General features: G+C 57.1%; 5 protein-coding genes across 5 annotated transcripts; 3 read left to right on the forward strand and 2 right to left on the reverse strand.

Moving 5' to 3' along the window:
* Positions 1 to 120: 120 nt before the first annotated feature.
* WHR41_04729 (uncharacterized protein) lies at positions 121 to 3,756 on the reverse strand (the record flags this gene model as incomplete). Its single annotated transcript, XM_069373335.1, has 1 exon — positions 121 to 3,756. One exon carries the CDS (start codon positions 3,754 to 3,756, stop codon positions 121 to 123), a length of 3,636 nt encoding a protein of 1,211 aa, XP_069229177.1.
* Positions 3,757 to 4,187: 431 nt separating this feature from the next.
* On the forward strand, positions 4,188 to 6,210 carry WHR41_04730 (uncharacterized protein). The gene is made up of 6 exons (XM_069373336.1): positions 4,188 to 4,980; positions 5,149 to 5,221; positions 5,278 to 5,297; positions 5,352 to 5,414; positions 5,471 to 5,542; positions 5,599 to 6,210. Exons 1-6 carry the CDS (start codon positions 4,931 to 4,933, stop codon positions 5,870 to 5,872), a joined length of 552 nt encoding a protein of 183 aa, XP_069229047.1. The 5' UTR covers positions 4,188 to 4,930; the 3' UTR covers positions 5,873 to 6,210.
* Positions 6,211 to 7,306: 1,096 nt separating this feature from the next.
* WHR41_04731 (uncharacterized protein) lies at positions 7,307 to 8,546 on the forward strand. The gene is made up of 3 exons (XM_069373337.1): positions 7,307 to 7,705; positions 7,819 to 7,935; positions 7,998 to 8,546. The coding sequence occupies exons 1-3, from the start codon at positions 7,677 to 7,679 to the stop codon at positions 8,323 to 8,325; spliced, it is 474 nt and encodes a 157-aa protein (XP_069229048.1). The 5' UTR covers positions 7,307 to 7,676; the 3' UTR covers positions 8,326 to 8,546.
* A 183-nt stretch (positions 8,547 to 8,729) lies between these two features.
* Positions 8,730 to 10,342, forward strand: WHR41_04732 (uncharacterized protein). Its single transcript, XM_069373338.1, has 3 exons — positions 8,730 to 9,091; positions 9,152 to 9,818; positions 9,878 to 10,342. Exons 1-3 carry the CDS (start codon positions 8,949 to 8,951, stop codon positions 10,136 to 10,138), a joined length of 1,071 nt encoding a protein of 356 aa, XP_069229109.1. The 5' UTR covers positions 8,730 to 8,948; the 3' UTR covers positions 10,139 to 10,342.
* Positions 10,343 to 12,847: 2,505 nt separating this feature from the next.
* Positions 12,848 to 14,494, reverse strand: WHR41_04733 (uncharacterized protein; the record flags this gene model as incomplete). Its single annotated transcript, XM_069373339.1, has 1 exon — positions 12,848 to 14,494. The coding sequence occupies one exon, from the start codon at positions 14,492 to 14,494 to the stop codon at positions 12,848 to 12,850; it is 1,647 nt and encodes a 548-aa protein (XP_069229110.1).
* Positions 14,495 to 14,548: the final 54 nt, after the last annotated feature.

A 14,548-nucleotide genomic window follows, 5' to 3' on the forward strand; every position in this document is an offset into this window, starting at 1 on the left:
TACTTTCGATACAAATGTTCACAAACGCCTTCGCTATGCCCGAACAGTAAGCGCCTAAGATATAGATACAGCAACACCACCCAACAAATCCCGAAATCACCACTCGGTCACCTTCAACGCTCAAGGCTCGACCTTGAAATTGAGCCTGATACCCATAGCAGCCAGCTCGACATCCAAATATCTCAGCACACCAGGCACAGCAACGAGCGTGACGTCCTCGCCGCCCACCCACTTCTGGCCCGCCTTGTCCTCCCAGCAATCGTTCTTGGGCTCGGCGCCCTTGACCTTGCGGCTGCAGCGCCTGCAGCGCACGCGCAGCGACTCATTGGGCCTGCGGCGGCCGAGCTGGCCGATGGAAGGCTGCGTGGACAGGAAGGAGCCGCAGCCCTTGCAGACCCAGGCTTTGGTGTAGTCGGAGCAGTTGAGCAGGCGGTCCTGGAGGAGGAAGGCGGTGCCGTGGGCGAGGAGGGAGTCGCGCTCCATTTCTCCGACACGGATACCGCCGCCTTTGGCACGACCTTTAATGGGCTGGCCGGTGAGAGGCGTGACGGGGCCGGTGGTGCGGACCTGGTACTTGTCGTTGACCATGTGACGGAGACGCTGGTAGTAGACGACGCCGATGTAGATGTCGGCGCCGAGCTCTTGGCCTGTGATTCCGGAGTACATGGGTTCGTTGCCGTAGTAGTTGTAGCCGGCGCGTTTGAGTTGGTGGCCGAAGTACTCGACGGCGGTTTGGCCTTCTTGGTCCTTGAACTTGAAAGGCGTCGAGTCCTGGGCCAGACCGTGCAGGGCGCCGGATTTGCCGGCCAGGGACTCGACGAACATGCCGATGGTCATACGGGAGGGGAAAGCGTGAGGGTTGATGATGACGTCGGGCTGCATGCCAGACTCGGAGAAAGGCATGTCGACCATGGGCCATTTTTGAGAAAGTACACCCTTCTGACCGTGACGAGAGGAGAACTTGTCACCAACGACGGGCGAACGGGGGATGCGGAAGCGGATGCTGATGGATTGGCAAGGCTCATTGCTGCCGCTTTCGTTGCCGATGAGCTTGATCTCCTCAACGAACGCTTCCTCGGAGTCCTTGTAGCGATGCAGGTGTGTAATGCCGTCGCGGTTGACGTATTCACCAGTTTGAGGATCCTTGACAACAGTGTGAGAGGCTGCGACAATGTCGCCTTCGCGGAACTTCATGCCGACTGCAGCCATGCCATCGTCGTCCAAAGTAGCGCGCCACTGTGCTTTCACGAGTCCACCAGGAGCGAAGCCGAACATGTGTGTGACTGCACTGCTACGCCCTCTGTTCTTGTTCTCTTCCGCCAGGTTGATCTGCTTTGTCTTGTAAATGGTGCCGTGACCGAATCCACGCTCATGAGCCGATTTGTTCAGAATCATGGCGTCGTCCATGTCATAACCAGTGTAAGAAATGACCGCGACGACGGCGTTGGTGCCGTTCGGGAAGTTATCGAGGCCATATTCGTTGTGTAGGGGAGGTCTGACTACTGGAGTTTGCCCGGTTTGAAGCTTGTATGACTTGTTGTCCGTACGGTACTTCAGGGCAGTACCAGGGGTTCCCATCGTCTGCTTTCCCATCTGACACTGGTACATATTACGCGGTGATTGATTGAAATCAGAGAAAGGAGTTTGGTTGGCAACGATCGAGAGAATGTTGGTAGGGTCGTATTCGAGGTGGGTGTTGTCCCCGGACACGATTTCGGGCTCCGTGCACGCGATCGACATAAACGGCTGCTCAAAGGGACCCACGTAATCACATTTGTCCAGCGGCAAGTATAGCACCGGACGAAGCATACGCGCCGCGGAAGAGAACATGTAAATGCCCGGGTACTGACCGCCGTTGGACTCGGGGATGTTGCCGATTTCGAGCTTGGCGGGCACGCCGTGCGAACCCTCGACTTTCCAGTATCGGAGGGTGTCGCCGATGACCTTGGCCTGCTTGGGCGTGCAGAAGCCCATGATCTTGCCGTCGAGCTGGACGACTACGTTCTCTTCCAGGGTGGCGGCGGAGGAATCCACGACGCCAAGCTGAGCCAGGAGCTGCGGCAACGCGGAGACGTCTGTGCTGTCGGTTGTAATCAGGCACTTGTGCGCAAGATGGTTGAGCAGACCGCAAGGAGATCCGTCAGGAGTGTGGACAGGACACAAGAACCCCCAGCTCTCGGGCAAGAGCTTTCTGACGGTGGTTGTCTTCAGCTGCGCGAAAAAGCTACCTCTGTGGACCATTCGGAAGTGACTGATGAAGCGGTAGAAGTTGATCTTCTCTGCCATGACTGTGAAACCGGAAGTTTGCTGCAAGTCAAGACCACTGGGACTGACCAGGTTGCCGGTGGAAAGGAAGTAATCCAGGGCTTGGCCCAAATTTTCGTTGGTCTTTCGCACGATCTTTGTGATGAAGTCCTTTTCGAATTCCTTTGTCGTGAAGGCAGGGTATTCTCGGCTTCGGCTCCAGTCGCGCAAGCTGAGACCGATGGAGTACAGCCACTCATCGATTCTCTCCTTGATGATCATGCCGTAAAGAAGACCAGGCAGGAGAATCTCCTGGTTCTGCACAGCATCAGGGTTGTCAATCGCGCAGTCACCCTCAACGAGAGAGTACAGTTTGCGGATCATGAAGATCAACATCTTGAATTTGTCGGTATCGTTCTCCTCGGTCACGTCGTGGCAGCCCAGATGAGGCAGGACAACCTTGCGGAGGAACTCAGTACCGGCTTCTTCGTCTGTCACATTCTCGGCCATCTGGAGGACTGGCCTGAACTTCGATCCCAAGAATGCGCGCGTGCTCGACTTGCCATAGAAGTTGTACGCTTTGTATGTCCTCAAAAGCAGCTCTACTCTGTCAATGACAAACTGCTTGCTCTCCAGCTCCTTCTTGCCCATTGCGCGACCCACAATGCCCTCGTAAATTTCGCGATCGTTTGTCTCGACGAGTGCCTTGAGCACCATGACCACGGGAACAAGGTACTCGTTCTTGCGGTACGAAAATCTGAAGGTGACGTTTCCGTCGCTCAAGTAGTGCAGAACGTTGGTCTGCGAAGTCTGATCCGGTCTCACCGATCGTATTTGGATACCGAACTTGGTGTATGTGTTTCCTCTTCCCTCGAAGGACGGACGAATGATGGCCATGGGGTAATTTCTTCGGTTGACGATCAACATACGGATCAGCTTCTCGTTACCGTTGACAATGAAGTATCCTCCCAGCTCCTCAGTCTCCTCGCGCTTGTCGACCATCTGCTTCGGCGAAAGACCCTCCAGATGACACCGGTTGGATCGCAGCATGATGGGCACGTGGCCGAAGTCGCGGACGCTTTCTTTCCAAGGTCCATCGTTGACGCGATATTCTAATCTTCCCCGGAACCGTCCCCTGTACGAGCAGTGACGCTCTCTGCACTCCACGGGCAGAATCTCGCGCTTTGTCGTCTCATGTTTGTTTGAAGCAGGCAGCTGGCTTTTCTCGAGGAAAACCTCCCTCACGCGCACCTGTAGTCTGTTGCGCGGCGCGTCTGCAGGGGCATTGGGCTCGCCGTCGAGGAAAGTCTTGGTGCCAACGTCCTTCAGAGCCTGGTGCAGCTGACCGTTGGGTGCGAAGATAGTGTTGAAAGAGTTGACATGCGGCTCAATCGCAGCAGCGAGAGATGGGTACGCGGTTTTGTCGGTGGGCGGGTTGCTGAACAGGGCGTGCCGTCTAAGGGTGTCGAAGTTGGTGCCCCATTTGCGTTTTGTCGTCTCCGGAGGCCCCATGGTTGCGAAGTTATATTTTTGCGCGCCGGAAGAGGTATCAAATTTTCATGCCTTGGGCGAAAGAAGGTCAAGAGTAGTTGCTGGTATTCTTTTCAAGCTTCCTTGCAGCCCTGTGCTCCCGGCAATGCTCCAGCCAACTCGTCCAGCCTCTGAAAGTAAAGCCCTCGGCCTCTGAAGCTTTTGAGAAAAGTCGCAGAGCTCGAACTTCTCTGCGCCCGCGGAGGAAACTCGGCCGATATCGATAAGATCACGTGATATAAATACTGCACTCCGATATCGAGCGTCCCGCGGCAACGAAAAGCAAGCGGATGCAGTCTACTGCAGCTCTGGCCAACCGTCTACGGCGCCGTGCTGCATCGTTCCGCACTGCCCGCCGCCCACCGGCCTTGCCTTGCTCTGCTACCGTGATCTCGCCTCTGCCCACCGCCCGCTGCACCGTGACACCAGAGCAGCACAAAGGAGATCGCAGTCGACTTGGCGGACCGCGCGCGGCTCGTGCTGCAGCGAGAAGGACGATTTCGAGGTAAATTTAATCTACACAGCGCGAAGCCGCGGCTCGCAGGCGACACTGTTTCAGACGGCTCGCTCTTCGGCAGACCTCGTCCAGCGCGCCGCCGCTTCTGACCGCAAGGCTGAACGCGAGCACCTGACCGCACACTTCTTCGCTCCCCCACAGTTGCTTCGCCCGCCGCTCGCTCTGGCGCAGGGCAGCAAAACGCCCTACACCACCCGCTACTGCAACTCTGCGCACTCGCGCACCCTCTAGCCTCTTCACACCTGCTCGGCCCGAGAGCTGCGAACCCACCGTTGCCCGGGCTCCAGCGAGACGTGAAAACTGCCAGGCAGCCTGCGTGCCAGCCTGCCCTGCGAACGAAAGCGCCCCGCATCAGCAGCAGCGCAACGCCCGCCGCCAAGGCAGCGCTCCCAGAACCTTTCGCGAGTCGAACCCGTCGCGCCTTTCCCGATCCAAAGAAAACCCACCAGCACGAAAAGCCAGGGTGCCCTGTGTTGCTCTGCTGCGCTCCCTTCCGCTGCCGCCGCCGCCGCCGCTCCTCCACAGCACTCTACCGCCCCCTCGCCGGCGCGCCTGTCAACCGTGTGGCATTCTTCGGCGTTGGTTCTAGCTCAGCGCAGCGAGCACTGACTTTGACCGGAGAGCGTTGGTCTGCCCGCCATGGTGGGCTTATTCAGGCGCATCTATGATTGGCTGCTGAGCTTGTTCTGGTATGTTGCCTACGGCTGTGTTGTCCTCCTCTTGCCACCGGCCTTTGCGGATATTCCGTGTTGTGACAGCGCCACGCCAGTACGCAGTAGTTTTCTCGGCGTGGTCCGAAAGTAGTGATTGTTGCGACATGTACGATGGCCGCGGACGCTGACTGTTGTTCCTGGCAGGGCGACCGAGATGGACATAACCATGATCGGGCTCCAGAACGCCGGAAAAACCTCGCTGCTGAGAGTATTAGCGGTACGAATCTGAGCGGTAATCAGACAGACTGGGCAAATAGCTAATTTGACACGCAGGGTGGAGAATTCACGATCGAGTAAGCTGCTCGCTGGATGCGTCGCTACCGATCGCTCACTGACTATGCCTCAAGCTCAATACCAACAGTCGGCTTCAACATGAAGCGAGTCCAGAAGGGACACGTCACTCTGAAGTGGTATGTCGTTTTGGTAGAGTACCGAAGCTTTTGCGCTTTGAGCTGACATTTGGAAGCTGGGATCTCGGCGGCCAGCCCCGGTTTCGATCCATGTGGGAAAGATATTGTCGCGGTGTGAATGCGATCGTGTAAGTCCTCGCCGCACCCTTTGCACCTGACCTTCCGCTACTCACAGTCGTTCCAGATTCATCGTCGACTCCGCCGACCGTGAAGCGTTGCCGGTGGCGAAGGAAGAGCTTCATATCCTCCTGGAGAAGCCAGCCATGGAGGGCATCCCTTTGCTCGTCCTGGGCAACAAGTCCGATCTACGCGGGCATTTGACCGTAGATGACCTGATCGATGCGCTTGAATTGAAGCGCGTGACGCACCGCGAGGTCTCCTGCTACGGAATCAGCGCCAAAGAAGAGACCAACCTCGATGCGGTCTTGCAATGGCTGATCGCCCGCTCCACCAGATAGATTCATACGACCCGCTTGGACGAGAGGTCGAGGAGTCTCTGGCCCTCTCCCAAACGACACAACGCTCGCGCGGCGGGTCTGCCCTGCGCTGTCGCGTGGCAAGTGCCCGCCGCGCAGCCTGCCAAACACCACCACCAGAAGAACAGCTCGGAAAGCTGCGCGCCAGCAATGGCCAGGAAAGGACGGGGCAACGCTCCAGGGTTCTCATTTGTTCGGGGAGAGGATTTTCGGACGGGCTCTATTTCCTTAGGCGAGCATTGGTGTCATGTGACGAGGAAACGATTGACGGCGGTATGAAACGTTTGACGATAGCTATGATATCCCACGTTGCTGCTAGATTTCCGAGTGTTCTTGCTGTCATTTTTCATGTTCGCGATAACGCAAAGGAAGTGAGAATCCCATCCTCGGTCCAGAGCTGTCGCAGGTCGCGTCGTCTCTCGTTCCCAAACGGTGTGGTGGAAAAGCGACCTGTCGCATCGCTTCGCGCGGGTCCAGGCAAGCCCGCTCGCCAATCCAGCGCAAGCGCCCGCACGCGCGCGCGACAAGACCACAGCGACGAGCACCGCAACGCCGCCGCCAACAGCAACAAGAAGCAAGAAAGCAGAAAAGAAAAGCAACCCGAGCGCCCTTGGCTCAACCCTCGCACACATATTAGAAAGGCAAACCCAGCACAGACCGACGCCGCGCCAGCGCATCCCGCAGCGCGTTGTGCAGCTGCCCGACGCGCGATGCGCTGGCGGTTTCTGAATTCTTGTCCGTCGTCTCTGCTCCCTCCTAAAGCCAGAGGAGAGCCAGCCTGTACGCCAGCCAGCCAGCCAGCCCGCCGCGCCCGCCCGCCCGCCGGACTCGTGGCCCTTGTGAGTGCGACGCATGTGTGTCTCATGGTCCTTGCGGGGACCGAGGACGTCGGCCTTACGCCGCTAGGCCGCGTTGGGCTTGAGGGTAGCCCAAGCCGGCAGGGCGGCGCCGAGGGCGGGCGGATGCGAGGTGCTGGTTTAGGGCGCCTTACTGGGCGGACTGGCGGGCGGGCGCTGCCTGTGGCGGTGTTTGCGAGTGCGGAGGAGGCGTTCGGTCGTGCTGATCTGCGGTTGCTGGCCCTATGATCATTGCGGATCTGGGAGGATGCGAAGGATGGAGGCTCAGAGGCGTACTGGTCTGCGGCGCTTCCTAGGCACGGTAGGGGAGTGATTCTGATTGCTGGTGGTGGCCATGATACGATACGGATCTCGGATGCTAGGTACCGTGATCGAGGCACGAGGTATGGTGTCGCAAAGGGCTTAGCAGCGGTTGGCGTGGGCCGTGATTACCGCCATTCACCAGAGGCGCGTCAGTCTGGCGTGTGAGCATTCCAGTTCCCTTACCTGGGCCTGACGGCAATCAAATATTACGTTCAGCCGCGTGAGCCTCCTACGTCTATTATACTGACTGCATGTATTTGGCATAGCGGAGGGCAGTGCCAGCCAACAAAGCTTCGAGGTCTTTCCAACTGTGAGCGCGTGTGCAGCGGTACGCCATCGGGCTGTGGCTGAGCAACAAAGAGCCAAGCGTTCCAAGAGGCATCAGCTTCCGGCTCTTCGTCATCACTCGACTACAAATCCGCCAGAGCTCCCACGCTCACTGCGCCGGTGGCTTTATTTCCCTGCAGGTTCCTGTTTGACGCCAGACATCACCAAACCGCATCTGTCTCATCGACGGTACTATCTCCTGGTATACCAACCCATCGCTGTGTACTGTGGGCCTGCTCCACCATTTGAGGTCACCATTTGCGACAACTCGTGACAACACCAAGGCACGACAAGACAACATGGCCATCCTTCCGCGGCAATACATCGAGTAAGTCGCTCCACCAGGCTGATTATCATCTTTGTTCCAGCGCCCCCAACTTCATGCGAATTATCTCTCCGCCATCATCTCGCCACACGCGTTGCTAACACGATGTCATCTAGTTGCCGATACAGCAATGACTACCGATGCAGAAACTACAGCACCTGGAATAGCTGGGCTCGCTGGCTCGTCCTAGGTCTGATTATTTTCGGCGCGATCCTCATTTTCTTCCTGTTCTCGTAAGTCATCACAGCTATCATCCTTTCGCACCTTATTGCAAGAGTTACTAACACCCCACAAGATGCATCACCGCCCGCCGCCGCAGAAGACGCGGCTACACCCCCTACCGCGGCACCGGTTGGGCTCTGGGTAGGACACCGCCGGGCCACGGCCAGGCGACGTACAACGCGCAGCCTCACTACGGCCAGCAGCAACAGCAGTGGCAACCTCAGCAGCAACAGCAACAGCCGTACTACAACAACAGCAACAACCCGCCGCCTTCCTACTATGATGCGTCTCGCAACAACAACAACAACAACGACGGTGTTGAGCTGCAGTCGCCGCAGCCCGCGTACGGCGGATATGGCTCGTATGCGCCGCCGAAGGGCCCGCCTCCCGGCCACGCTTGATCGGATTGATGTAGCAAGAGACTATGAAAAGGCTGTTGCACCTGAGAATACGACGACACGAACTGGAAGGGTGGCGCTGGGAGGGATTCTGGTTTCGTTATTTTTGGTTGGGTTTGGGTATTGGGTATAAGATTGATTAATGTATACCAGGATATGCTGGCTTCTGTAAGATACAATACGCAGCCTATAAGGTCTCTCACGTTTTCGACTTAGTCTCAACATTTCTCGCGCTGACTGATGTTTACCTACGAGGATGGATGTATTTTTCATTGTGATCGTGTGCGTAGTTCCTGATGATCTGCACCCGCGCAAGACATTGGCCGCGACTGGGATTCGCGTTCCAGCGTCATCGCCAGTGTTCGCTTCGACCTCGGCACGGCTAGTCGCTCATGCTCTACATGAGGAAAAGACCCACATTCTGACTTCATCTCATCACGTTGCGACTACTCCAGACTCCATCCGCGGTGAGTAGCTATTCGTCAGCTACATATAGCTCCAAATATTCAAGCTAAGTGACAAATTTTCCATCTTCACCTTATAAACTCCCCTTTTCTACTCGAAACTACTTTATTATAGACATAAACCGGATACAGGCTATATACTTCATTTCGTTGTTGCCCAACATGACTGATCTCCCTAAGACCATGAAGGCCCTGAAGCTGGTTCAGACTGGCAAGGGTGAACTGCAAGAGGTTCCACTGCCGAAGCTCAGAGACGACTACGTCCTGGTCAAAGTCCACGCTGTAGCACTCAACCCAACCGACTGGTACCGCCACGCCCCTATCCGAGCTTGCCGAAATGCCCACTAACCTCACCCCCTCCCCAGGAAGCACATCCACGTGGGCGCCCTCGCGGAACAAGGCATCGGTGCCACCGTCGGCTGCGACTACATGGGCACGGTCGTGCAAGTCGGCCCCAAAGTAACCAAGGACTTCAAGCCCGGCGACCGCATCTCAGGCTTCGCGCACGGCGCCAACGCCGTCCAAAAAGAAGACGGCTGCTTCGCCGAGTACTGCGTGGCCAAAGCGGACGTGCAGATGAAGGTCCCCGAGAACATCTCGGACGAGGACGCCAGCACGCTCGGCATCGGCATCACGACCGTCGGCCAGGCGCTGTACCAGAAGCTCGGCGTGCCGCTGCCCGGCGCCGGCGAGAAGGCCAATTACCCGATCCTCATTTACGGCGGCAGCACCGCGACGGGCAGCCTGGCGATCCAGTTCGCGATCCTGTCCGGCTGCCAGGTCGTCACGACGTGCAGCCCGCGCAACTTCCCCTTCGTCAAGGCGCTCGGCGCCGCGGAGGCGTTCGACTACAACGACCCTGATTGCGCGAAGAAGATCCGCGAGTTCACGGGCGACAAGCTCACGCGCGCCTTCGATTGCATTTCCGAGGGCGCGTCGCCGAACATCTGCGCGAACTCCATCTCTTCCCAGGGCGGCCAGGTCCTCTACTTGCTGCCCACTAAGCACGACCGCACCGATGTCGAGAACAAGGTATTTCCCAGCTCCCGACAACAAACAAACTCATCTTTCCCCCTTAACACGAATCCCAGGCAACGCTCGGCTACACCTTCATCGGCGAGCACTTCAAGTGGGCCGGCGGCATGGACATGCCCGCGCAGCCCGAGGACTTCGAGTTCGGCAAGAAGTTCTGGGAGCTGGCGACGAAGCTCGTCGCCAGCCAGCAGATCACCATGCACCCGGCGAAGGTCGGCAAGGGCGGGCTCGTGGGCGTGCTGGACGGCTTGGAGCAGCTGAGGCAGGGTAAGGTTAGCGGTGTTAAGCTTGTGTACAGGGTTGCGGATACTCCCTGAAGGGAAACTAGGTTTTGGGCAGGTTTTTGGGACGTTGATAACGACATGATCGTTCGAAGAATGAAATTGATGAGCATACAGAAGAAGCACGGAAAGTCTCGCCTGGGCGCTGATCGTCTCAGCCTCACGCTGCCAGTCCAGCCCCGCAGATGGCCTTACCCGCATTGTTTCTTCGGCTTATGCGCGTATACCGAACTTCCAAAGCGCGGTCTTTGGCAGCCCGCGAGAAGCTACATGTGCTATGTGGAAAGACCCGCTCTACCACGATACGGCCATATCATGAGTGGCTGTCACATTACAGACGCTTCGCACGCGAAGCTTGATGCCATTGCGTCCCCTAATATCCCGCGCGGATGATACAACTGCTCATGAACCTCCGGTGATACAAGCACCGAGTCGGCGGAAAGCCTAGAAGCTTCCAAGAGAGATAGGTCAGTTGTAAAGCCTACTATTCGAAACGAGACCCGACTCAAACAAAATCTCATCGGAAGCGGAGGGAGTTGCGCGCGGGTTAGCCGACTTTATTCTTTAAGCCGCGCCACGAGGCACTGCCTTACGACTACTTCCGCAGCGCAGTATCTCTGGAATCCGAACATATAACTAATAGAGCCTTGCGCTTCTCTTGAGTCGTTCTTGCTTTCTCCCTTCACTTTTGACTTTGGCCCGACCCGACTAAGATCAATAACTTTTGAATTTAATCTGAAGGACTTAGCACACTCGCGCAATGGATCTCGGTGACAGACTGCAGCTAGTCGTTGGTGCCCTCGGCTTAATGCTCACCTCTTTCGGTACCTACGTCACCTGGCATACAGCGAAAGGTATTGCCGCCGAAAGGCGCCAAGAGTTAGAAGATCAAAGGTTAATGATGCTTTATAGTCGCTTTGAGGAGATGGGATCAGCAGCAGCTTCCATTGCTGCCCTTGCACGACACTCGCGTCCCAGAAACAATCGTGCGATACTTGCCAAACGGCCGAGATCCGCCGATGGACGGTCGCCGCCTGCGCGGCTACCTGTCCGTCATAATTTTGCTTGTCACTTTCGGACTTGTGTCTTGACATCGTTTCTACGCTTCGATGTGAAGGTCCGTTCTCTTGATATTTCTACTTCGGTGCGATCACCTCGTGTATCTGCCAACGTGCTGACGCTTCTACCATGCTAGATCCACTTCGTCTGCGGCCGATTGTTCTCATTTACTGTTTCACCCCAAAGCTTTCTATACTTATACCTTACGAGCGTTCTTTCATTTCGTGACACTTTGCGTGGCGTACTCATGGCCATTGTTCCTTAGCAAGTTTTTTCTCCAGGCGGATCGGCTTTGAAGCATGCGGCACAAGCGATGGGCCGATCTTGCACACGATTGCGATCAGGTCTGCCGCTCGCCTTGCACTGAGGGCATCCATCTGTGGTTGTATAAATTATTCATCGCAGTCACGTATACAAAATTACTACAAAACATGAGAAGCTCTTCAGAGAAGTCCCGAGGCGTACCCTTACGCCACCTCTGCGCCACCTCTCAAGTTCCATTCAAGGGCTTGTGGGGGCAACGCGAGGACGTGTCAGCCCGAGCACATGTCACCCAGCAGTCTCACGCTGCCATACATGCAGAGACAGATCGCGCGTTATTCAAGAGGCATCAAGGGACAGGCCCATAGAATTGCTCGGCTAGTGATATGACATGACCGGGCTGTCAAGGCACCACTAGAAAGAAAGATCTTGCGGTTTGGCAGGAGCCGCAATACGTGGGCACAAGCGCGTCGGTAGGTGCCGGACCGGAGGCACTAAAGCAGGAACGCCTTACTGCCAGGCAGCGCACCTTGGATCTGCGGAGTCCTTAGCGAGATGCCCAGAGCTGCCGCAGCCCAGGCAAATTGTTGTCTCTCTCGCTTGCCAGGGGGCGTGTCAGGGTTCCCTTGCGGCGGGAGTGCGATATGATATCGATCGTATTTAAACTCGCCAGACGTACTTGAAATATTCGAAGTTTTTCGAACATGCCACGACGCAACTCTCAAGACAAACGACTAATTCTACCTCAGACCTAAAAGGCTCGACCTTGGTGCCCTGTGCGAGCGAACTGCTTTGCAATAGTCACCTTGCTCTTGGCTTCCATTCCCCGCTGGCTTCGGCGTACCACGCTTCAGCTACAAGGCCACAATGCAGCAGGAAAGCATCTTGCAAGTCCTCTTCGGTATTCTAGGAACCATAATCACAATATTTGGCATTTGGATCGCTTGGAAAATCGGCAGAGGTACGATCTGAGCGATGGAACTCCCACGGGGCCACGACTGATCGTTATCTGACTTGCGACCTTTTACATAGGCCAGCGCCAACAAAGGCGGCAACGCAGCCCTTCTCTGCTTCCTACGCACAACACCATTCCATGGCGTTTTGCGAACCGCCCACCGCTACACCAACAAGGTTACTTCTTCATTGATCACACTGCGACTTCAATCTGGCCCAACAACTGGATTCCTATGACGTTCGCTCTTGAGCCTCGACGCGTTCTCGACGTTTCGGACTGACAGGGGTCGCGAAGATCGATGAAACGTGGTTTTGATGAGGCAGGGGACATATGATTGTGATTCGGGTGCCAGGTATCGTTACTGAACTTCAGCGCGGGCGTTTGTGTATTGTGCTTAGGTCGTGCTTGGTCGTGTTGTTTCCCAGTCAACGATAATACCAATAGATGGCGTCCTTCCAGTCCGGTATCCCTCAAGCGCTCGTCCTCCTCCTCATCCTAACCCTCACATCCCCCTCCAACCCCACAACCACATTCCCCGCAAACCCCCTCTTCAACCCCGGAAACCCCTCCGCCCCCATCCCAACACCCACCCCATCCGACCTCACAAACTCCACAACCCCCACCTCAAACTCCAAAAGCAACACCGCCACCGCGCCCAGCACCTCCTGCTTCGCGAACGTCCTTCCAGGACACATATAGTGCCCTCCGCCGAACGGGAAAAACTTCCCGCCCAGCCCCGCGGTGCTGAACACCAGCTTCCCCGTCTCGGGATCCTCGACCAGGAAGCGCGCGGGATCGAACGCGTCGGGTTTGGCGAAGTGCGCCGGGTTTCGGTGCGAGAGCCACGAGGGCGCCATGACCATTTCGTTCTTGCGCACTGCGTGCGGGCCAATTGCCGCGTCGGCGTCGGCTTGGCGCACGATGAGCAGGTCGACGTAGACGCGGAGGACTTCGTGGAAGAGGGAGTTGAGGAAGGGGCGGGAGGCGAGGAGGGGCACGTCGAGCGAGCCGTCGGGTCTGCGCGCGGACTGGATCTCGTCCATGACCCAGGAGCGCAGCTCGGGCGGGTTCGTGGGCGACAGGATGTGCGCGAGCATCCAGCCGGCGGCGGGGATGGCGTTCGTCAGGATGCCGCCGAAGAAGATCAGGTCGGCGCTGGCTTGGCCGCGGAGGGTCATTTGCTGCTGCGCGTAGTATTCGTGGCGCTTGCGCATGACTCTCGCGCCGAAGGTGGGTTCCCAGTCCGGGTCGCTGCCGTCGATGGGCTGGGCGTAGCCGGCGGAGAGCCATTGGGAGAGCTTGTCGACTAGGCAGTCGCGGGCTGCGTAGGCGGACCATGCGAATAGTCGGGGCGTGCCGAAGAGCATGCCGATGAGGCCCTCGTCCCAGGTCCAGAAGTCGCTGCTGATGTCGGGGAACATTTCGAGGAGCTTGGTGCCGCCGAGCGAGACGATCGAAGCGTGGAAGAGTTCCTCGCGCAGCCATTCGTACAGATTGACCTCGATACCGTTCTCGCCTGCCTTTACGTTCGAGAGTCTCTGCTGAAAGACCTCGATAAACTTGCTCGTCAAAGTGTTGACAGCCGAAGCCGACAGCAGCATATTAGAATGGATCCGCTCGGTAGTAAGCGACTCCTTCGGATCCAGATCAGAAGGGAATGCTCTAAGAGCATCGTCTTTCGTCATCCCAAGCGAGTTCGTCCCCAGCTGACGGTCCAGCTCAAAGCGCGTGAGCGCTCGGCTCTTGAACGTGCTCGCGACGCCATCAGGCGTGGCGATGAAATGCGTCTTCTTGCCGTTCAGCAAAATTGACACAGCATCGATACCTTTGCGCTGACACTCGGCGAAAACCCATCGCCAGTAGGTGCCAACTTTCTGCGTTGAGAAGGAGATCGTCGAGCCGAGGCCAGGTATCGTATATGGGATCACCGGGACAGGGCTCGATTTTCCTTTGGCGGTGTTTTGGGCATTTTGTATGCGAGCGTGATATTCACGCGTAGTCCAGAGCAAGTTGGCGACAAGGCTGAGGATGACGGCGAGGAGAAGAGCGGCAGCGAGCTGAAGACTACTTCCTGGCCAGGAAGTCCCCGCTGTGTCAGCCCGCAGATGTGGCTGCATCGCGTTCGGCTGTCGCACCAATGACGTTCGCTCGTGCCTGCACTACCAAGGCGA

Source organism: Cladosporium halotolerans, assembly GCF_011745625.1.
Source record: "Cladosporium halotolerans strain TM138-S3 chromosome Unknown Sca16, whole genome shotgun sequence".
Taxonomy (NCBI): Eukaryota; Fungi; Ascomycota; class Dothideomycetes; order Cladosporiales; family Cladosporiaceae; genus Cladosporium; species Cladosporium halotolerans.